This window comes from Paroedura picta, chromosome 5 (genome assembly GCF_049243985.1).
Source record: "Paroedura picta isolate Pp20150507F chromosome 5, Ppicta_v3.0, whole genome shotgun sequence".
Taxonomy (NCBI): domain Eukaryota; kingdom Metazoa; phylum Chordata; class Lepidosauria; order Squamata; family Gekkonidae; genus Paroedura; species Paroedura picta.
Genome location: NC_135373.1, coordinates 126,309,489 through 126,331,664, shown reverse-complemented (window position 1 = coordinate 126,331,664; position 22,176 = coordinate 126,309,489). Strand labels below are relative to the sequence as shown.

The window sequence follows — 22,176 nt, the reverse complement described above, 5'->3', positions numbered from 1 at the left end:
GGAGAACTCTGGAACGCGTCTACGGACGGATCCAGCTCTGGTGAAGAGGCAGACGCCGAAGAAAGACTTACCTAAGGGACACTATGCTTTCAACTTTGGAAGAGTTTGAGCACAGAAAGAAGGGAAGGGAGACAGGGTTCTAGCGACGAATTTCCCCTGCTGATCTTCCACAGCCCACTGCATCTTCCCGTACTGCCTTCCAGTGAAGAATAGGAGGGGGGGGATCAGAGGGGAGACTGCCCATGTGCCATATGCACACTGTCCCGTTTCGACCCACAGATGGACACCAGAAGCCGGAGAGACAGGAGTGGGGAGGAAATCGGTGCTTGTGCCAAGTGAAAGGCTGTACTTTCTAAGGGTTTGCAAGCGAGCAAAGCTTCTGATGTGGGTGGCCCGAATTCAGATGGGAGCCACAGTATGGGGAGGGGGCTAAAGCCCTCTTTGCTCGCACTGTGGCAGCCACCAGAGCCAGCCCCCCCCCCCCCACAGACACACAGGGTTTCCATTTCTCTACGAAAACCCGAGAAGATCCATTTGTGTCTCTCCTGCTAGACAACTGCCCAGCAGTGCTGCCTGCAAATTATTTTCCGAGTACGGTGCCAGAGGAGGGCCACAGCGGAGGCCCCCAGGTTGTCGGATTGCTCGAGCCTCTTTCAGGGCTTCCAACGCAAGGAAGCCTGACTTGCCGCCCCTTTTTGACTCCAGGGGTCATTTCCCTCCTCTCTCTTCCTTTAAAATCCCGTCACCTTTTTTGCTTCAAGACAGTTTTTGGGACTCCCAAGTTCTCAGGGGTCAGTTTGCATTCAAACACTCCAACTCTCCTATTTCCCCCCACAAAATTTACAAAACACAGACACAAACTGGAATCAGCACGCCCAGAAAGATGGGTTACGAGTCCCAAGAGCCTCCTTCCATGGCCCTTTCCCTCGGCTACTCCGTCCCTCCCACCTTCCCTGCCCCCCCCCCCCCCCGGCCTGTCCATACCGTCTTCCTACAAGCGACATGCGGGCTGCAGTGATCAAAGGGCCCCCGGGACCGGGAGTCTCTTTTTATTGGAGTGGGGGGAAAGACACTGTCTATCTCCACGGCTTGTTCTGCAGGCTGCCGCTGCTCAGGGAGCGGGTGGGGAGGGCCACGGCCGAGGTGTTGGTTGGGAGGTTCTGGCTGCTTTTGACGGCGACGGCCCTGGAGTCTCGGGCGGAAGAGCCACGACTGAGGCGGCCTGGAGGAGAGAGGACAGAAAGGAGCAGTGAGGTGGGAGTGTCTCTGCTGAGAAAACGGGCCTCTTCCCTGGGACCGGCATACAAAGGACCACATTAGGGGTGCCCAATGTTTTTGGGCCAGCGGGAGCCTCTGGAATTCTGACACGGCACGGTGGGCACTCCCACAAAACGGCTGCCACAAAATGGTGGCTGCGGGAGACGGTCTCCAGAAGGTCTGTGGCTCAGTGGCAGAGCCTCTGCTTTGCGTACAAAAGACCCTGAGTTCAAATCTGGGCATCCGCACTTAAGCAAGCTAAGCAGTAGCAGAAACCCTGGAAGCCACCTGCCCATCAGAGGCGGTGGTGCTGACTTAGGATAGACCAACCATAATGTGCAGGCCCCTGAGCCCTAGACCAGGGATAGTCAACCTCATGGACTACAATTCCCATGAGCCCCTGCTAGCAAATGTTGGCAGGGGCTCATGGGAATTGCAGTCCATGAACATCTGGAAGACCACAGGTTGACTACCCCTGCCCTAGACCACCGTGCCACAGAATGGAAGGTCAATCGGGGATACAGGACAGTTTTGGTCCTCAGAATCAGGTTACCCCAATGAAACACACCAATGAGTGTGGATTTCAGGACCTGAACATCAGAAGAGCCTGCTGGATTAGACCAAAGATCTATCTAGTCCAGAGCCCTGGCTCACAATGGCCAAGCTGGAGGGCCAACAACAGGGCAGGGAGGCCGAGGCTTCATAAGAACACTAGAAGAGCCCTGCTGGGTCAGGCCAGGGAGGGTCCCTCCAGTCCAGCCTCCCCTCTCACCCAGGGGCCAACCAGCTCCTCTGGAAGGCCAAAAGGACACAGAGGCCAAGGCCTTCCCCTGACGTTGCCTCCCGGCAGGGAATCTCAAGTCCTTACTGGCGGTGTCTGAAGGCAACTGCTCCTCTTCTAGGTAGTACTGTATCTTCTGTAGATCCTCTGCTGTAAATCTCCATTTATTCTCCGAGGGAGGGGGCGGGGGCTGCCTGGGAGTGGCTTTTTTCCGGGCGCTGCCGGGCTGGCCGGCCGAGAGGCAAGAGGCGGGAAAGGAGCCGGTGACCAGGCCTTCCGGGAACTTCTGAGCGATGACGCGGAGACCTGGGAGGCAAAGGAGGCAATTTGAAGAGGGGGATTCTTCCGATAAGGAAAGGTGGTGGCTGAGCAAGCTCCAAGTGGGGCGGGTCCTGCCATCCTCCAGGCGAAGCAGCTTGCCCACAAGAGTGACCGCAGCGCCCCCAGCTGGCCTGATCTTGTCAGATCTCAGAAGCTCAGTAGGGTTGACCCTGGTTTGTATTTGGATGGGAGGCCACCAAAAATAAGAAGAAGAATTGGCTTTTATTCCCTGCTTTTCACTGCCCAAAGAGCCTTCCAGTCCCCTTCCCTTCTTCTCCCCACAACAGTCTCCCTGGGAGGAGGTGGGGCTGAGAGAGCTCTGAGAGAACTAGAACTGGTCCAAGGTCAGCCAGCAAGCCTCATGTTTCTCAAAGCAACTAACAACCAATTTCCCTTCCTCTTCCCACAACAGACTCCCTGGGAGTCTCTTAACCACGACACCGTACTGACTCACCAAGGAAGTCAGGGGTTATAAAGGCAAGCAAGGGTAAACCCCTAACCCCCGAAGGTCTCTTGGCCTGACCTGGGTGGCCCAGGCCGGTCTGATCTCATCAGATATCAGAAGGTGAACAAGGTAAGCCCTGATCAGGACTTGGATGGGAGACCACCCAGGACCTGCTACTCAGAGCAACCACGACACCACACTCTCATGGCGTGCACGCCTTAACCGCCTCCCTGTAGGGGACGTGGAGGAGAATTCTGGGAAGGCCCCATGCCCGGCTCGGATCAAACCAAGCCAACGCCTTGCTGCTTCTCTGGACCGGGTCCCGTCACCACCTCCTCGGGCCGGACAGTCACCCCAGGGGGCGTGCGATTCCTTGATTCCGGCTCGTGTGATTCGTGGGTGGGGGGAAGGAGGGGGGATACGTTTCGGATCACGGAGTCCCAGAGCTGCGGAGCAAACCTTCCGGGGCTTCCCTACCTCCCGAGAGCATGAACAAGTTCTCGAAGCCCCTCTCGCACATGGTGGTGGCCGCCTGGCTGGCCAGACGTTCGTCCTCATCGTAAAGGATGATGATCTTCCCGTGGGCGTTTTTCTGGCGGGGGGGGGAGGGGGGTGATGTTAAGGCGAACAGAACTGGGCGCTGGGAGTGAGCAAACAGCCGGCAGCACTGCTCCCCCCCCCAATCACGGACTGCCGAATCCATCATGCCGAATGCAACACATGATGAGCAGCAGCTGTGAGATTTGGACACATCTGGAGTCAACTGACCGGGGGGGGGGGGGATCAGCCAACCCAGGGACTCTTTTCTGCCCCGAGTCTTCCGTCTGGGATAGTGATGGCAGGTGAGCCTCACTTCCCTCAGGAGCCAGTGCCTGATTCGGCCTTCTGCTGCCTGCAGCAACACGGGAAGGAAACCCATCTGACCATAGGAGAAGCCATCTTGGATCAAGCCCACCCAGGACTGGTCGAAACCCAGGTGCCATTAGGAGGTCCCCCAGCGGGGCGAGAACTCCAGAAGCCCTCCAACTGTGTCCCCCCCATCACCGCCTGAGACATAAGAACATAAGGGAAGCCATGCTGGATCAGGCTGATAGTCCATCAGGTCTAACACAGTGGCCAAAGCCCAGGTGCTTCAGGTCCCCCAGCACAGCCAGAACTCTAGGCGCCCTCCCACTGTGGGCCCCCCCAAGAGCACCCCTGCCCCAGGCCCTGTGCTTTGCCCCCTCCCACTGGGGAAGGATACGTATTCTAAGATGTCGTTCGTGTAGGGGTTCATGGTTCTGGACAGCGTGGCGATCGGGTAGGAGTGAGCTGCAAGGAGAGAGAAAACAAGGACAGCTTAGAAAGGAAGCAACTGAGAAGAACGACTCACAAGAGCAGGGGGCTGTTTCTGGCTACTGCACAAGGGAAGCACAGGAACATCGGAGTTCATTTGGAAAAGGCAGCCCTTGAGGACCACTGGGGAGTCTGCAGAAGCTGGAAGAGGAAGCGTTGCAGGGCAGGAGGGGGGGCACAGGGCCTTCTCCCCGCCTCCTTTGCCCTTGGCTCATTTGCCGATGGGAGGGGAGAGAAAGAGAAACAGTCGACCTCCCAAATCAAGGTGGGAGGGGGCAGCCCACGGCAAATTCTGCAGGAGTTCGGCTCTCTCATTGGAGAGGAGCCTGACAGGGGGTGGGGGTGGAACTAGAGCCAGAGTCCGGAAGCACCTGAAAGACTAAAGCAACTTGTGGCAGGGAGGAACTTTCGGGAGTCCTGACTCACTTCTCCAGGTACACGGCTGAGTTTCAGATACATTCTAGTTGGATCTGAAGAAATGAGCCCTGACTCACAAAAGCTCCTTCCTCCCCTGCCACAAATCCTTTAAGGTGCTCTTGGACCCTGGCGTGATATAAGGATTGATGGACTTTCATTCTAGCTGTATCTGACGAAGTGAACAGCGACCCTCAGGAGATTCTCCCCTGCCACAAATTCTGTTAGCCTTCAAGGTGCTCCTGGACTCTTGCCTCCTTTCTATTCCTAGAGGATAGATTCAAGTGGGTAGCCGTGTCGGTCTGAAGTAGCACAATAAAATCAGAGTCCAGGAGCACCTTTAAGACCAACAATGATTTATTCAGGGCGTGAGCTTTCGAGTGAGCATTCGAAAGCTCATGCCCTGAATAAATCTTTGTTGGTCTTAAAGGTGCTCCTGGACTCTGATTCTATTCCTAGAGACAGACTAATGCAGCTACCTATCTTGATCTATCTTCATAGGGGGTGTTGTGAGGACAAAATGGGTCCGTATGAAGCTGCCCCAGGTAGCCTGTGGATCCCTGTAGCCCACTACTTTTGCATACAGCTGCCAGCTCACACCCACCTATGGAGAGACATGACCCCAACCCAAGCATATTTGGGGATCCAGGGTTGCCAGCCCTCCTGGCCAGAAAACAATTCCTTTGGTAAAGACGTCCGTTTCAGAGGGGGAATTCTATGGCTCTTCAGATGCTCACGGACTACAATTCCCATGAGCCCCTGACAGCCAGGTTGAACTCTCTGGCAGTGAATGCCATCAGACATGACAAAAAAGGGTACTTCATTGGTTCAGTTATCCCCCCAAACCCTTGGGGCTCCTATTTTTCAGCCTGTGGCCCCCTTCAAAAGTGCCGGGGCCCCTGTTGAGAACGGCTGCTTTGGAACCTGGGGGGGGCGAGGCTTGAGAGGGCCAGTGAGGGCGCACTCCCCCTCACCTCCAATGATGTGGCAGTGCTCGTATGCGTCCCGGTCTCGCACGTCCAGCAGCAGGAAGGGGCAGTCGGGATAAGGTTCGGCTCTCGAACTCATCTCCGTTTTCTTCGGGGCGTCCTTCCCCAGGTCCAGCTCGCCTACACCGCTTATCACGCTGAGGGAAAGGAGGGCCGTTAGCCAGGCTGCCACCAAGGACACCCCGCTCTGCGTCTACAATAAAACCTACACTGTGGTGACTGTTGCCACAAATACATTCCTTCAAATCTGCACTGCCAGGCAGAGCTCCCGTTACCAATAAGAGTCCCTTCTGGGCAAGCCCCACCTTATCCATTTCCCCCAAAACCTTGGCAGGCACCAGGACAGGTGTCACGGTGGGCCACAGGGCCCCAGAACTCATTTGGGACTTCTGCCCCAGGTGGCAGAGGTCCCAAGGATATTCCAGGTAGAACTGATCAGGCAGGGACGTCTGCCAAGAACACGGAGCAGGGCCTTCTGGGGGGTGGCCCTTTTGGCATGCCAAATGCCTGTGCCTCCACCAGTTCAGCCCACTTTCTGGAAGGCTCCTTTTTCTCTCCTGAAGACTTTTAAAGGATTCCGCTGAACCTGCAGTTTGGATCGTAATGTCTCGAGCTCACTGGAGCATTCAATGACGATGCCATCTCCCCCCTGCTTGTAGCCCCTTGACCCGGCACGACCGGATCTTTCAAACGTGCTCATCCCATCTTTGCAGGAGGTCAAGGGCGAAGAAAAATCACATGGAAAAGAGATGCCGACGGTCCAGTACCTCTGCAAGGTGGAGCGATAGGACTCGCCAGCTCCGGTGTTGTTGATGAACAGGATGGGGCTGGCCGGCTTCTCACCGGGGCTGTCTTTGCCGTTGGTCTCCGCTGCGACTTCAGCATTGTTGTCCGCAGGAGAAGCATCACCGTCTGAACGAGAACAGAGAGGGGTTAGCGACAGGCGCCTTTCCGGAGCATCTGGCCTCGCATCCACAGCCCTCTTTCGCCAAAGGGAAAGCTCTTTCCTGCCGCAGCCTCCGTGTCTGGTTTCAAGTTGCTCTCTGTTTGCGGCAAGGCAATTTTTCAGGACTTTTCTATGTTTGAAATGGTCATCTCTTTGTGTTCAGCACCGACTGGACAATGCTTGTGTCGCGACAAGCAACAACACAGGCGCAAAGCTCTGGGTGCATGCTTTTCGGATTTTTAAACCTTGTCAAAGCACGTAAAGGCACAAGCAATTGTGGATCCCTGCATGCGGGGAAATTAATCGCACAAGTCAGGAAGGGGCTATGCAACAGAAGCAGGGCACTGGTGATGCACATAGCAGGATCAAGACCCAATATTGGGAAATGCCGGTTAAAGGGCTCTCACATGGCGGATCCAGAACACATGAAGCTGCCTCATGCTGAACCAGATCCCAAGGTCAGTATTGCCTACTCAGACTGGCAGCAGCTCTCCAGGGACTCAGGCAGGGCTTTTCATGCCATCTATTACCTGACCTTTTAAGTTTGGAGATGCCGGGGATTGAACCCGGGACCTTCTGCATACAAAGCAGTTGCTCTACTCTGAACCATGGTCTCTTCTCTGAATGAAACTCTCCCGCTTAGCTGCTTTATACTGAATCAGGCTATCAAGGTCAGTAGCGTCTCCTGCTCAGACCGGCAGCAGCTGGCCAAGGTCTCGGGCAGAAAAGGGTCACTCACCTTGCCTCTGATCCTTCTACCTGGAGATGCCAGGGACTGGACCTCCTGCGTGCCACAGGGAGGATAGACCACAGGGCCACAGCTCCTCCCTAGAACGGAACCCCCACATGAAACTACCTTCTACTAAGTAGAACCTTCAAGGTCTGAATTGTCTACCCAGACTGGCAGCAATTCTCCCAGGGTCTCAGGAAGAGGTCTTTCCCATCACTACCGACTCGGCCCTTTTAACTGGAAGTACTTTGGATTGAAACTGCCAAGAAGTTGCTCTATTCCTGAGTCACTCCCCTCCCTAGCTCTCTCTCAAGAAGTGTCCTGCATAGGTCAGGGGGTTGGACTAGATGACCCAGGAGGTCCCTTCCAACTTTATTATTCTATGATTTCTGAGCTGGCACCAGAAGCTTGGTCGCAGGAACCTTTAAAACCGCATCTTTCAGCTAAGAGTCCAGGTCGTTACCGTCTAGCTTTTGAATTTCCTCCGGTGAGACTTCTAAGTTTTCATCAGAGAGAGAAGCAACCTGGATCACCTGTCGGCAAAGGGAAGCAGAAGCGGAGAAATAGCTCAACAAGGTGCACAAAAGCAGAAATGCCACACAGGGATGGGGAGGGGCAGGGGCTTCCAAGAGCTCTGTGCTTAATTTCGAAATAAAGAAACGCTGGGGCTCTCGGCTTTCTGGAAGCCCTCCCCTCTTTGCCCGGGAAGACCTCCTCCTGGAGTGCCCACGTGGGGAGCACCTTCTCAAAAGGGAGATCAAAGCACTCTGTGCATGCACTGAAACACAGTCCTTTCCTCAGAAGCCCCACCCATATTGCTGTGGGACGTGACTGCATTGGGGACGGTGAGCCAGAGGCACACCCCAGATTCCTGTAGTCCTGAGATCTGACGTTTCAGCGGTCATGCGAAGAAGGTGAGAAGAGATTAGACTGGCCAACCCGGTCTCTGAAAATCCTTTAAACAAAGGATTCCAGGTGGGGTCTGACCAATGTGGTATACAGCGGGACCGTGACATTTCAGTGTGAGGCCTCTGTTGATACAGCCCAAGACGGCATTCGCCTTCTTTACCGCTGCCTCGTAGTTCTGTATGCTCAGACAACACCTGGAGTCCCGTGTGCAGTTCTGGAGGCCTCCCTTCATAAAGGATATGGACAAAATGGAGAGGGAGAAGAGGAGAGCGACGAGGAGGATCTGGGGCCTGGGGACCAAGCCCTAGGAGGAAAGGCGGAGGGACTTGGGGGATGTTCAGCCTGGAGAAAAGGAGGCTGAGAGGGGACAGGATGGCTGCCTTGAAGGATTTGAAAGGTTGTCACTTAGAGGAGGGCAGGGAGCCACTGGCAGCAGAGGAGAGGACCCCAGCTATGGCTTTAAACTATGTGCAGAATGGTACCACCTAATATCAGGGGGGGAAATGTCCACAGGCAGAACAGTTCACCTGTGGAAGCAGCTGCCTAAGGAGCTGGCGAACTCCCTCTCTTTAAATAGTGGCTAGACCAGGGGTAGTCAAACTGCGGCCCTCCAGATGTCCATGGACTACAATTCCTAGGAGCCCCCTGCCAGCAAATGCTGGCAGGGGGCTCCTGGGAATTGTAGTCCATGGACATTTGGAGGGCCGCAGTTTGACTACCCCTGGGCTAGACAGATATTTATCCTGGATGCCTGAGGCTGGTCCTGCACTGAGCAAGATGGACTGGAAGACCTCTGCCAACTCAGTGGCTGTCTGATCCAAAGGCCTGATGTTTCAGCAGTCACACTAGGAAGGCACGAGAAGGTGAGACTGGCCCCCCACGACTCAGCAAACCCCCTCCTGCACAAGCTCGGCGTGTTGCTAGCAGGACTCTCTTCCAGAGAGAGTGGTGCAGAGGCCGGCCACACCTACCAGCTGGGCAAAAGTCGTCACCTTCAGCCTCTTGAACAGCTCGTCTTTCTTGTACCTGTAATCTGGAAAACAGAGAAGGGGCACCAGGGGTGAGCAGACCCAGTCCTCGGACGGCAGATGCCATGCTGGCTGTGCAGCTTGATTCGCATCCAGCAGAACCTTCAAGACTGACAGGATTTGGGGGAGAGGAGCTTTCGATCCTACACGTATCCGAGGGAGGAAACTGGACTCTTGAAAACTCCTACCCTGAAAATCGTGCGGGTCTCTCCGAGTCTGCTGGACTGGAATCCAGCTCTTCTGCTTGGTGTTGCGGTTAAGAGCGGCGGCTCCTAATCTGGCAAACCGGGTTTGATTCCCCTCTCCTCCACATGCAACCAGCTGGGTAACTTTGGGCTAGTCACAGTCCTGTTACAGCTGTTCTCTCGGAGCTCTCTCAGCCCTGCCACCCCCTAGGAAGGCAACTGTTAGCCGCCTTGAGACTCCTTTGGGTAGTGAAAAGCGGGAGTATAAAAACCACTTCTTCTTCTTCTTCTGTGGCAGACCAACACAGCCCCCCCTCTGAGACTACTGCGATTGTATAGCTTCACACTCATTCCTGTTTGAGAGCCAGTTTGGTGTAGTGGTTAGGAGTGCGGACTTCTAATCTGGCATGCCGGGTTCGATTCTGCGCTCCCCCACATGCAACCAGCTGGGTTACCTTGGGCTCGCCACGGCACTGATAAAGCTGTTCTGACCGGGCAGTAATATCAGTGCTCTCTCAGCCTCACCCACCCCACAGAGAAAAGCGGCATCTAAGAACCAACTCTTATTCTTCTTCAGTCATCTCAGGGCTCTCTCAGCCTCCCCTCCCTCACAGGGTGTCTGTTGTGGGGAGAGGAAAGGGAAGGCGACTGTAAGCCGCTTTGAGCCTCCTTCGGGTAGGGAAAAGCAGCATATAAGAACCAACTCTTCTTCTTCTTCCTGGTTGGCTCTTGGGCTTCTGAAGGGCAGCCTGAAAGGTAGAGAAGAGAGCTGGGGTCCAGGGGCACCTTCGAGCTTCAACTATGGGATGGAGGGAGTTTGGACTCCCAAACCCTTTTGGTCTCTGGACTTGAAGCTCACTCTGGTCCTGCAGGCCAGCACGGCAGACCTCCTGGTCCTATTAAAAGTATGACTCACCCTTCCCTTAAAAACTCAGCGCAGTGTAATGACGCTTCCGAGATGCTCGTACATTTACAAACCTAATATTTAAGTCAGCAAGTCTGGGATTATCAATTATTATTAATTAGACCTAGGCTCGTGGCAGGTCACAATAATCCTATCCCCATTAAAATACCCATTAAAAGACTTTAAAAACAATGGGAGCGACACGTGTCTGTGTTGGGGGGGGCAGGGGGGGCTTGCATTACTGTCTGTCGAATTATCCCCGGCCCTAGGCTGAACAGGGGGCTGCTCCCCATGGATTCCAAGCAGCGTCACCTTTGCCAGGCAGTTCATTTCTGGAGCTCCCCAGGAAGGAGCTAAAGACCTATCTAGCTGCAGCAACCTCAAGAAAATCCTGCCCACCCCCACCCCCCCTCCACATTCACCCCCAATAGCCAGTGTCCTCCAGGACTGGCCAAAAGCGCAACTAAAACCTCTCCAAGTAGCCCTCCCTGTTTCAATACAGCCTGCACAGAGACATTCCCAGCAGACTGTGCCTGGTAACTCTTATTTCCATTTTACACTTTGGGGAGGGAACAGAAGGCTGAGATAAAAATAGTCCCTTCCCCAGGTCTATCAAACAAATACCTGCTGAGCCCCAGCGCTCCCACCCTCACCTGAGGACAGAATTGTCCCACACCTAGAGCATTGCAGCCCCTGCTGCTGCCTTTACAGAGTCAAGAAGGGCCCAGAAGATCACCCAGGGCCTGAAGGAGGGACCGCTCCACTTTCGCCCATCCCCCACGGATCGTCCTAGGAAAGCCCACTCTTCCACTGCGCCGCAGCCCCTCCAGGCAGCCACGAGCCAACGCCTCCTGCCTTGCAAGCCGCAGAAAGACCCCTGCCAAGCGGAGAGCATCGTATGACCTCAGCAAGAGAAGCTACGAGGCCCCTCCTTGCTTCCAGCTAACACTGAAGACTGGACGGCCCTTCCTCCCCAAAGAGACTGACGGGGCAAACAGAAGCCGTCTTCTAAGTCCATCAGCTCCTGAGGGCCCCTGGGTTTTGGCCACCGTGTGACACCGGCCGGATCCAACAGGGCTTCTCTTCCGTTCTGAAGTTAACTCAGTTTAGGATGGGGCTGCTCCCCTTTAGTCTCTTTCCTAGCCAAGTGGCTCCAGAAGCCGACGTTTCCAATGCCAACGGCCCTCATGCTGTGAAGAGAAGGCAGCAGCAGCAAACCAACTACCGTGTGCCTCCTCCTTCCCCAGTGTCCAAAATCTGCCCTCTGGCATCTTCCTGTACAAGCCAACTCTCGGGAGGTGCAAGAAGAGATTTATTTACTTTTTATTTTTATTTTTTGTATTTATACACCGCTGCATTCCATTCGGACTCTCGGCGGTTCACAATGAAACGATAAAAAACCAGTATGACCCCATTACCACCCATTCAAATTAACGTTAACACTAAGCATTAAAAAGTGATACAGAGTCCTAGCCCCCCACCCTCTCCCTCTGTCCACGGCACACTTTTCGAGAAGCACCTGCCATGCTAGGTACCTGGAGCCCATTCCGAAGGTCCGTTTAGGCTTCGGGACATCTTGGACTGGAGACCCAGGTACAACGGCGGAGAAGCACCCAAATCTTGGCTAGTGATGACGCGACATTGAAATCAGCGTGGTGGGACTCTCTCCCAGGGCCACCATGCAGGCAAATGAGCACTGCGTTCGCTGGCTCCCGAGTTTTGCTTTTCTAGCCCCGAGGGGGCCACCCCTCTTAGGTTACCCGCGAGACAGAGGCGACCCTGTCCCGGGCATTTAACGCTTGGGGCTCTGACCGGTGTCGCCTATCCATGAGAAATCCAGGCGATTGGCAAAGGGCTCAAACACACAAGGTGCTATTCAGAGGAGCCCCAATGCAAACGGTCCCGCGCCTGGGCTCCTGGAGGTGGGACCGAAGCAGAAGAGAGGCTCTGCACAAAAGGGACGCTGGCTTGGGACAAGAGAGAAAGAGGCCGGAAAGACAAACAATGTGTCCTCTGGCCGGGGCGCCAATGAGAACGCGGCTAGAATTTCGGGACTCGAACCAATCCAGGCACAAAAGGATGTTGTGAAACTGAAGAACGTTTCTTTCCACCTGACGACAACAACAAATCAAGGCCGTTTTTGTAAAGGAACACACTTTTTTTTTTTTTTTTTGCAAACAAAGTCACCTGAAACGCTTTTGTGTTTCAAGTACCAATTTCCCCTCGTCTTCGGAATGGTTTCAAAGGACGTAGTTCTCAGGTCTTCTTCGCGGGCGTGGGCGCAGAAGGAATTGAGCCCAGAACTTCAGCATTTGTTTTGGGGAAAGTTTCTAGTCCATCTTGTTGCAGGGAACAGTGGGAAATTCTCAACACCAGAGGAGAGGCCAGTCCTAAGAGGCACAGGACGGCTTGTGGGAGCCCAATGGAAAAAAGGAGGCAGCTCTTTCCTCTGGAGTGCTCAACACCTGGAGTTCCGGGCCTGCAGGCACCTTTTGCAGTGCTGATACAGTCTAGTACAGGGGTAGTCAACCTGTGGTCCTCCAGATGTCCATGGACATCTGGAGGACCACAGGTTGACCACCCCTGGTCTAGTAGTTGTAGCTGCAAAATGGCAGAAGCCAGGCACAAAGCAGGTGCAGCAATTCACCTTCAGTCACACAGTGCTGTGTGGTGGGGGGTGGGCAGCTGCTGCCAAAGCAACATTAAAAAAAAACATCTGCACAGCCAATCAAACCTCCAATGGCCAGTCAGAACCCTCGCTGAGCAAAAGACCCTTCTGGCTCCAGCAACTTTGTAAAAACCCTTGCTGGGCACGAAGAAAGGTCTTTATGGGCACCATAGAATCCTAGAATCCTAGAGTTGGAAGGGGCCATAGAGGCCATCTAGTCCAACCCCCTGCTCAACGCAGGATCAGCCCTAAGCATCCTAAAGCAATGTGATGGGGATCACCATGATGGGGATCTCTGCTCTTCGCTGTGCCTTGGTCAGGTCTTTGCGTTCACACCCCATGCCTGGTCATGTGCTCTCCCCAAGCTCTGGGTTCCTCACAATAGGTTCCCTTGCGCCTCCCCCCTCCCCCGTCCCCAACATATGGCATGACTCACTTCTCTTGATCTCTTCCAGTTTCTCAGTGTATTTCGTCATACTGCTACCTGCAAGCAAGAATGCACACCCGGTTATGCTTCCTCACCAAGGGCAGCCTGGAATTTAACAAATTTACCGTGATCTGAGTCCAGGGACCTTGGGGTGTGGGCACTTATTTATTTATTTACTTACTCCCCTCCCGGCATTGCCAGCTTGGGGCAGCTCCCAACATAAGCGTAAATAATAAATAAGTTATAAACAATGATTAACATTTAAAATCATGTAAAAACAATCAATCAATCAACAATCTAACAGCTGTATCAACAAATTTGACCAGTGAGAGATTTAGGTTTTTCAGAGAGGCTTTTTGGGGGGGTATAAAGGGAGCCTGGATGTTGTTTAATCATGTTATCTGATGTTCATTGGCCCCAATTAAATTCTTGGCGGAAGAGCGTCGTCTTACAGGCCCTGTGTTAGTGGCCCAGTTCTGTCAGGGCCCACAGTTCTTCTGGGAGCTCATTCCACCAGTTTGGAGCCAGGGCAGAAAAGGACCTGGCCCTGGTTGAAGCCAGACATAATTCCCTTCCAGTTTCTCAGTGTAACACGTAACGCTGAGCCAGATTTTAGGGAGTGGTGGACTGAAGCGATTCTAGGGTTGCCAGGAAAGTAGCAGTGAAGTCTGTTTCACTTTTCCCACAGGGGAGCTCAGACATCTTGCGGCACACCCTGTAGCACATGGGAGAAAGTCATGCTGAATTCCCCCTGTGAGTGGTTGAATAAGAGCACAGTTTGACTTCCTGGACACCTTGAAGACCATCAAAGTTTGATTCTGGATATAAGCTTCCGTGTGCATGCAGGTACGCTGAAACAGAAGGTATCTGGAGAATTGGTGTGCATGCATACAGAAACGTATGCCCAGAATCAAATTTTGATGGTCTTCAAGGTGCCCCTGGGCTCACAGCGACAGTTGTGCGCTTCGGCTGAGGCCCACAACCCTAGTTCACACTTGGATGGGCTGCTTCAACCCACCTGACTTTCCCGCCATCATTCAGCCAACATCCCCGTTCTCAGCCAGTTCAGGTTTGACACCTCTGCCCTAAGAAACACGACCAAGTCTCTAGCAGACAGACGCCAAACGCTTCCCACAAACGTGGCCTTCAGGCAACACGTGGAGAAGGAGCTCTGCCCGAGACAGTGGAGAGCTGATGCCAGGCCAAGAGGACAGAACCATCCCACCCGATGGAGGACCAGGAGTGCTAATTAACCACAAGGTCTAGATGGAACATTCTGTCTGGGGCACTTGGGGGAGGGGAACAACGGTGGGAGGGCTTCTGGAGTTCTCGCCCCACCGGTGGACCCCATGAGGACCCCTGGGTTTGGGCCACAAAGAGTGTTGGAGTGGATGGGCCACTGGCCTGATCCAACATGGCTTCTCTTATGTCCGGCGTAGTGATGCTCGGTCTTCTTGGTGCCTGGGGGGGGTTCAACAGTGGGAGGGTTTCTAGAGTTCTGCTGATGGACCTTCTGGTGGCCCCTGGGTTTGGCCAATGTGAGACACAGAGTGTTGAACTGGATGGGATCCAACATGGCTTTTTGTACGTTGCTTGGGGCAGTGATGCTTGGTCTTCTTGGTGCTTGGTGGGGAGGGGGTTCAACAATGGGGGTGCTTCTGGAGTTCTGGCCCCGCATGTGGACTTCCTGATGGCCCCTGGGTTTGGGCCACTGCGTGACACAGAATATTAGACTGGATGGGCCACTGGCCTGATCCAACAGGGCTTCTCTTACAGTCTTATTCAGAGGGCTCTATCAGACTCTGGCAAATTACTTAATAAACCAAATGACCACTAGTCTGTGCTTCCCAGCATGGTTGCCTGGAGCTGGTTCGAGTCACCTGAGATGATCAAGCAAGGGGCTATCTATTGTCAAGTCAGCATTTCTATTTCTATTTCCAAGTCTGCAATTAAGATGACACTGGAAACTGAGTCACAGAGGCACATTGTTACATCACAGGTATGACATCACAGATCAGAAGCACGCAAAGCTGGCACCTTCTTACAGCTACAAAAAGGATTTGTATGGGTAGGATGGTACAACTGCTACAGATGTTTCTGGATCAATAAAACAAGGGGAAGATCTTTGTCTAGATACTGTGCGCTGAGCCAAAGATTCCTATTTCAAGCGAGGCAGAAATTAATTAATTAAAAAGATTTTAAAATCTTTTTGCCACAAGATGGCAAACAGATTTTGTCACAAGATGGCAAACAGATTACATGTATAATTTTGTGCCACAGAACTAGCTTTGACTTTTTCACTTGACTGGGGTAGGGAAGAAGTCCAGTAAATTTTGTAACTGGATGTTTTGTTTTGATTATGTACGTATGTGCTCCCATTTGTGTTTTGTAGATGCTTTCATCTGTATTTGGGTGGTGGGTATAATTGTGCTGATTTTTTGGGGAAACACAATAAAAAATATTTGGAAACAACCACAACAAAAAGGAAATGCCGATTGCCACTTAGGGGTCAGGAGGCAAATTTCCTCCGGACCAGACTGGCCAGGGATTCTGGTTTTGGGGTGGGGGGCTACACCTGGGCATGGAATTGGGGTCAATGTCAGTGGGCAGGTAGTTGTGAATTTCCTGCATTCTTCAGGGGGTTGGACTCGATGACCCTGGATATGCTTTCCAACTCTATTGCGGGGGGGGGGGGGATGTATGCCAGATGAACAAAAGGTTTCCACTTACCTGTGTCAAGGCGAGTTTTTACGTGCTGATATTTAGGATTCTGTGGGATCCTCTTGGTCAAAAACTGCTTTTGAAAAGAGAAAAGAAAAAGGAGAGACACCTGTGAAGGTTATTGACCTGGGGAGAGGCAGTCCTCAGCCCAAGGCCTGGGCCGCCAAGAGGCACAGGCAGCTCTTCATCACACCCGACACCCAACCGTTGCCTTCCACAACCACATTCCCGCAGCATCCCCCAATGCAGCAGAGCTCCTGGGGGCATAGAGGGGCCTGGGGAGGGATGCCAAACATCAGGCCAGAGCAGGAGAACTCCTGGAATCCCAGCTCATCTCCAGACGACACAGATCAGTCCCCCTGGACAAAATGGCACAAAATGGCCCAGCATTTCCATCCCCAGGCCTGGTCCACCTGCTGGTTTGGCCAGCCCCCTTAAAGGCATGACTGTTCCCAGACAGAGAGACCCACAGGTCTGATTTGGGATCAAATCCCTTCACCCCGCAGGCCCTGTTTACACCCTCGTCCTTCTCTCCTGTACTGCCACACTATCAGAAGGGTTTGATGTCTCACCACACCCGTTTAATCACAGCTAGGGTTGCCAACCCCCAGGCAGGCCCTGGAGATCTCCTGCTATTCAGAATTGATCTCCGGGTAACAGGAGCCGGATCCTCTGGGTCAGGGGTAGTCAAACTGCGGCCCTCCAGATATCCATGGACTACAATTCCCAGGAGCCCCTGCCAGCATTCGCTCCTGGGAATTGTAGTCCATGGACATCTGGAGGGCCGCAGTTTGACTACCCCTGTTCTGGGTGATATGGCTGCATGGGAGGGGAGCTGTATAGCATTGTACCGTGCTGAGGTCTCTCCCCTCCTCAAACCCTGCCCTCCCCAGGCTCCCCCCACCAAATCTCCAAATTTCCCTAGAGCTAGCAGCCCTAAGTCCACTCCAGCCCCTTCCCAGATCTTTCCAGGAGCACAGGAGGATCTGGACTCCTGATAAAGCCAACCAAACAAAGCCCGGGAGGGTCAGAGAAGCCCACCTGGGATTTATTAATCCACTGTTTGCTTTTTCGCCTGGCAAAAGATGGGATGCTGTGACCAACGCTGCAGTCAAACCCAGAGGGCCAAGAATTTTGCAGCTGGCTCAAGCATAGGAGGAGAGGAAGCCGGCTCATCAATCGACATGAGCGCTACATAAGCTTCCATGCAAGGACTAACCCTGGTGCAAAGTTTGAGTTCGGGGGCACCTTTAAGACTTACCAAGTTCGATTCTGGGTCCCAGCTTTTAATGAGCAGGCACAGTGTGTCAGAGACCTGAAGAAGCAGGCCTGCCCTGCACACCAAAGCTGAGACTCAGAATTCAACATGGTTGGCCTTCAAGGTGCCACTGGACTCGAACTTGGTTCTGTTGCTCCCGACTAACACAGCTACCTGCCCGAATCACACTTTAATCCATTTGTTTAAAAAAAAAATTAGGGCAACGAGTGCCGCGGACCCAGTAATTTATGTTTTGCCAGAAAATAAAGCATTCACCAAGTCTGAATAAGAAACACAGAAACGCGCTGCTAGAATTGAAGGGGGGGGAGTTCAGAAATGCTGCCCCCCCCCCCAATTACTCAGTGCAAGCAACAGTATGGAATGAACGAGGTGTCTGGCTTAAAGCCAGCTTTATGCCTTTGAGCAGGGGTAGTCAAACTGCGGCCCTCCAGATGTCCATGGACTACAATTCCCATGAGCCCCCTGCCAGCATTTGCATGGGAATTGTAGTCCATGGACATCTGGAGGGCCGCAGTTTGACTACCCCTGCCTTTGAGTCTCTAGCCAGAACTCCTGGAAGCCAGGAGTAAGTTTTCTAAGCAACTGGGGAAATCTTACCTACATGCTTGGTTTCCTGATATCATTTTTAGAGCCTTCTTATACAGCAAACTTAAACAGACTGTTCAGGGGAGGTCCCTGCAGCACTGAGAAGGAAGAACCTATCCCGGTTCAGTGTTGGCGGTGGGGCATCTCCAATCCACTTTGAGAAGCTTCGTGGGTGGGCCCAGCTGCACGCAAACAGAGCCCCGCTTGTACAAGTCAGCAGCACATTAATAGTTCCTGAGCTGCAGCTTGGGCCAAGTTAATCCACCGTGCAAGGCGAGGGACGTGGCAAACTTTCCGAACAGCGCTCTTCCCTTGTTCTGTTCATGGGCTCAAAAAGCACGCACCCACACAGAGGTCGCTATTCTGGATGCTGCCAGCATGCAGTCTGGACCGGGGGAGAGCAGTGATGCACAAACTGCCGTTTGGGCTCAATGAAATTATTCACATTGTTGAAAACAATTTTGCGGCAGAAGAAAAAGAGTTCATTTTTATACCCCGCTTTTCATTACCCAAAGGAGTCTCAAAGCGGCTTACAATCGCCTTTCTCTCCCCAAAACAGACGCCCTGAGAGGTAGGTGGGGCTGAGAGAGCTCTGACAGAACTGCTCGTTGAGAACAGCTCTTGCAAGACTGTGACCAGCCCAAGGTTCCCCCAGCTGGCTAGATGTGGAGCATGCACAGAGAATCAAACAGTTTGCCAGATTAGAAGCTGCAGCTCTTCATCACAACATAAAGCCCTGTGTTGACTGAACGATTACCGTGAAAACAAGCCACAAAATCTGAATCTTTTCCAGGAATCCCCAGAGATGTAGCTGGCATTTCTAATGGGTAGGTTAAATCGCCCGCCCATCACAGGTCGAACAAAGAGATGTATGATAAAGTTGGGGTCCAGAGGCACCTTTAAGACCCTCACATTTTTACTCAAGGTATAAGCTTTTGCATGCATGCACTGGTCATCAAATACAAGCTTTCATGCACGCACATGGAAGCTTACTCCCGGAATAAAACTGTGTTAGTTTTAAAGGCACCACAGTACTCTGTTCTGCTGCTTCAGGCCAATATGGCTACCCACTGGAATGGGTTTGTATGGGCGGGTGGGGTTTCCCAGCCTCTGATAACAAGAGCTAAAACAGGCTATGGGATCCTACCCTTCAAAAAGACGCAAAGGCGACACAGTTGAACCATGCAGGAGCACTGTAGCCCATCTTGCCACACTCAGCCACATCAAAACCTCAACTCCAGCCAGAAAAAGCCTTCTCCAAATCCACAGCAGAGACTTGAACTCAGGTCCTCGAACTTTTCAGTCAAGCTTTCAAGACTCCCACTGGGTCAACAGGCCTCAACCAGAGTCATAGAATCATAGAGTTGGAAGGGGCCATACAGGCCATCTAGTCCAACCCCCTGCTCAACGCAGGATCAGCCCAAAGCATCCTAAAGCATCCAAGAAAAGTGTGTATCCAACCTTTGCTTGAAGACTGCCAGTGAGGGGGAGCTCACCACCTCCTTAGGCAGCCTATTCCATTGGAGAAGGTGAGGGATATTAGTAATTGCAAGGTTTCGGAATCTTTGTGACCAGCAGTGACTTCAGAGGGCCCACATGAGATTTCTGAGCCAGAGTCTACCTTGCAAAACATATTTACATCTCGTATAATCATTCATATACCGCCCCTTCCTCATGGCCCAAGGCCCTTTGCATAGTGGAATTTCAAACATACATCAGATCTCTCCTCCCCTCTTCAGAAGAACTGCACCCTGCACCCTGGCAAAGGAAATTGCGTTTCAGCACCACCTGAAGATGGCTGGCAGAAAAATTAGTGGGAATTTCACTGTTCCCGGGGAGTCCTGCAGGATGCCCAAGATGGGAAAGGGAAAACTGTCAGGATTTGCTTTACCTGCTTCATTTACACCCGGCCATCACCCCCACTGGGGACCCAAAGCAACATACATGGCTTTCATCTCCTCCATTTTGTCCTTACAACAGCCCTGCAGGGTAGGTCAGGCTAGAAGTCTGTGACTGACTCAAGAGTCCATGGCAGCATTCGAACGTGGGCCCCCAGATCCTACTCGAACGCTCTAATCCAGCCTTTCTCAACTTTTTGACCATTGTGAAACCCTTGAAACATTCTTCAGGCTTTGAGAATCCCCCAAAGGGGCGCAATTGTGCAAAATATAATTGGGTAGCATAGCTGCGGACACGCCCACCCAGGGCCCCACCTCTTCCAGGCCCATCATTGAACATTTGGGGGGGGGGAAGCTGACATGACCGGAGATGAAATTTTTAACAACCTTTTAAAAAATATAAAAAAATAATTAGCTCCCACCCATTCTGGACGCCCTGGTTGAGAAGTGTTGCTCTAACCACTGCACCAAGCTGCCTCTGGCCACATGAAAGGTCAGGGGAGGAAGGAGGGGAGGAAGGGAAACATCATGATGGATTTAAACAGGGTAAGGGGTGTGGGTGGGGGGCAGTACCAATGGATGAGGGAGATCTTGGGCCCAGCCAGGGCCAAAGTCTGGCCGGGATGGGGGCGACTTTGGGATCAAGAGAGAAGGGCCATCCATTCAGTGTTTAATTGGGAGATTGGAAGGGGGGTGGGTGTGAGGCTTTTAAACGAGACTCCCCCCACCCACCCACCCATCCACCCACCCTCCCCCGAACAGATGTGGGAAGCCACATTTATTGGAGCAGGGGTGATCAAACTGCGGCCCTCCAGATGTCCATGGACTACAATTCCCATGAGCCCCTGCCAGGGGCTCATGGGAATTGTAGTCCACGGACATCTGGAGGGCCGCAGTTGGACTACCCTGCATTGGAGGAAGGGGCAGAGGGGAGAGAGAAACCAAGCGCCCTAAAGAGCCCTGTTGCCAACCTCCAGGCGGGGGCTGGAGATGCCCCAGAATCCCAAGGGGCTCCAGGGCAACGTGGGCGGGGGGGGGCTCGGCGGCATGAGGACACTGCGGGGCTCCCCCTCCCCTCTCCCAGCCCCCCCCCGGGCCTCCAGGGTTCTCCCGACCGGGAGGTTGGTAACCTCGCGGGCGGGGTCCGCCGGGGGGCGTGGCTCCGGGGAGGGGGCGTCGACGGGGCTTCCCTGCCCCTCACCTCGGGGTCCCCGATGCGCCGCCTCGCCGACATCCTGCCCAACTGTCAGCGCCGCCGTCCTCTCTGCCGGCTCCGCCCCCCGTCCCGGCGCCGACGCGCGTCCCCACCAATCCACGCCTTCCCGAGGTGCGGTCCTGCGTCCTGATTGGCCGGCGGACGCCGCGGGCTGGCCAATCCCGGCCGGCGCGCGCGCTGGGCCCCCTTCAAGTCAATGAGCGGACTCCTCACCTTTCTGCCCCTCCCCCCTCGTCAAGTCCCGGCTCAGGCCGATTGTGAGGGAGGCGGGCGCGCGCGCGGTCCGCTTGTGACAACGGGCGTCCGTGGTTGCCCGGGCGACGCGGGACGCCTCCGCGGCGGGCTTGTCTCCCTGACTTTTTTTATTTTACGGGCATTGTGACGTCAGGGATGCGCAGTACGCTCGCCGAGATGGTGTCCTTGCGCCGCAGTTTGCGGGATTAAAAAGGGAGGGGGAGTGAGGCGAAGTAGACCCCAAGAGGGCAGGAGCGCATGCGCGGGTGGGCTGCTCTTCTCCCCCTCTCCAAAGGGTGGGCATTTAAGGCCTGGGTGCGAATTCCGCTCAGCTGAGGGAGACCCAGGTTCGAATCTCTGCCCTGTGGGGTGGCCTTCGACCCATCCTGCCCTCGCTGCCTAACCTGCCTTGCAGGGTTGTCGTGAGGACGGAGAGGAGGACTGAATTAGCTGAGGGTCACCCAATGAGGAATAAGCCGTCTTTGCTTGGATCTAGCTACTATCCTTGGTGCATTGGCCGGGGAGTATTACTCCCACTTGGACCCAGTGCTCCCTGCACGCTTCCCTGGGAGCAAACTTTAGGGAAAACAGCAGGACTTTCTAACCAGGAAAAAGGAATAAGATCGGGCTGCACATGGAGCTCCTTGTGTGAGCCTGGGAACACTTTCCTGGGAGGGAGCCCCATGAAATAAACTGACTTCTTATTTATTATATTCATTTATATACCTCCCTTCCTGGGGACTCAGGGTGGTTTACATAAAACATAGAAAACAATACAACGTATAGATAAGCACAACATTAATTAGTGGGTCTTAAAGGGGCCCCAGCTTGGTGGTGTGGTTAGGACAGCGGACTTCTAATCTGGCAAGCTAGGTTGGATTCCCTGTTCCTCCCCCACCTGCAG

The 22,176-nt window shown here is 53.6% G+C and overlaps 1 protein-coding gene across 2 annotated transcripts; it reads right to left on the bottom strand.

The window, feature by feature from the left end:
* Nucleotides 1-1,015: 1,015 nt before the first annotated feature.
* CEP41 (centrosomal protein 41) lies at nt 1,016-21,159 on the bottom strand. Of its 2 annotated transcripts, none has more exons than XM_077340389.1 (11): nt 21,024-21,159; nt 16,070-16,133; nt 13,349-13,396; nt 9,099-9,160; nt 7,682-7,751; nt 6,310-6,454; nt 5,528-5,679; nt 4,048-4,115; nt 3,282-3,396; nt 2,126-2,344; nt 1,016-1,222 (listed from the first exon to the last, which is right to left on the bottom strand). In XM_077340389.1, the coding sequence occupies exons 1-11, from the start codon at nt 21,054-21,056 to the stop codon at nt 1,077-1,079; spliced, it is 1,122 nt and encodes a 373-aa protein (XP_077196504.1). In that variant the 5' UTR covers nt 21,057-21,159; the 3' UTR covers nt 1,016-1,076. The 2 variants fall into 2 exon arrangements, with proteins under 2 accessions (XP_077196504.1, XP_077196503.1); XM_077340388.1 differs by having other exon boundaries at nt 16,070-16,136; nt 21,024-21,144.
* Between the last annotated feature and the right edge of the window lie 1,017 nt (nt 21,160-22,176).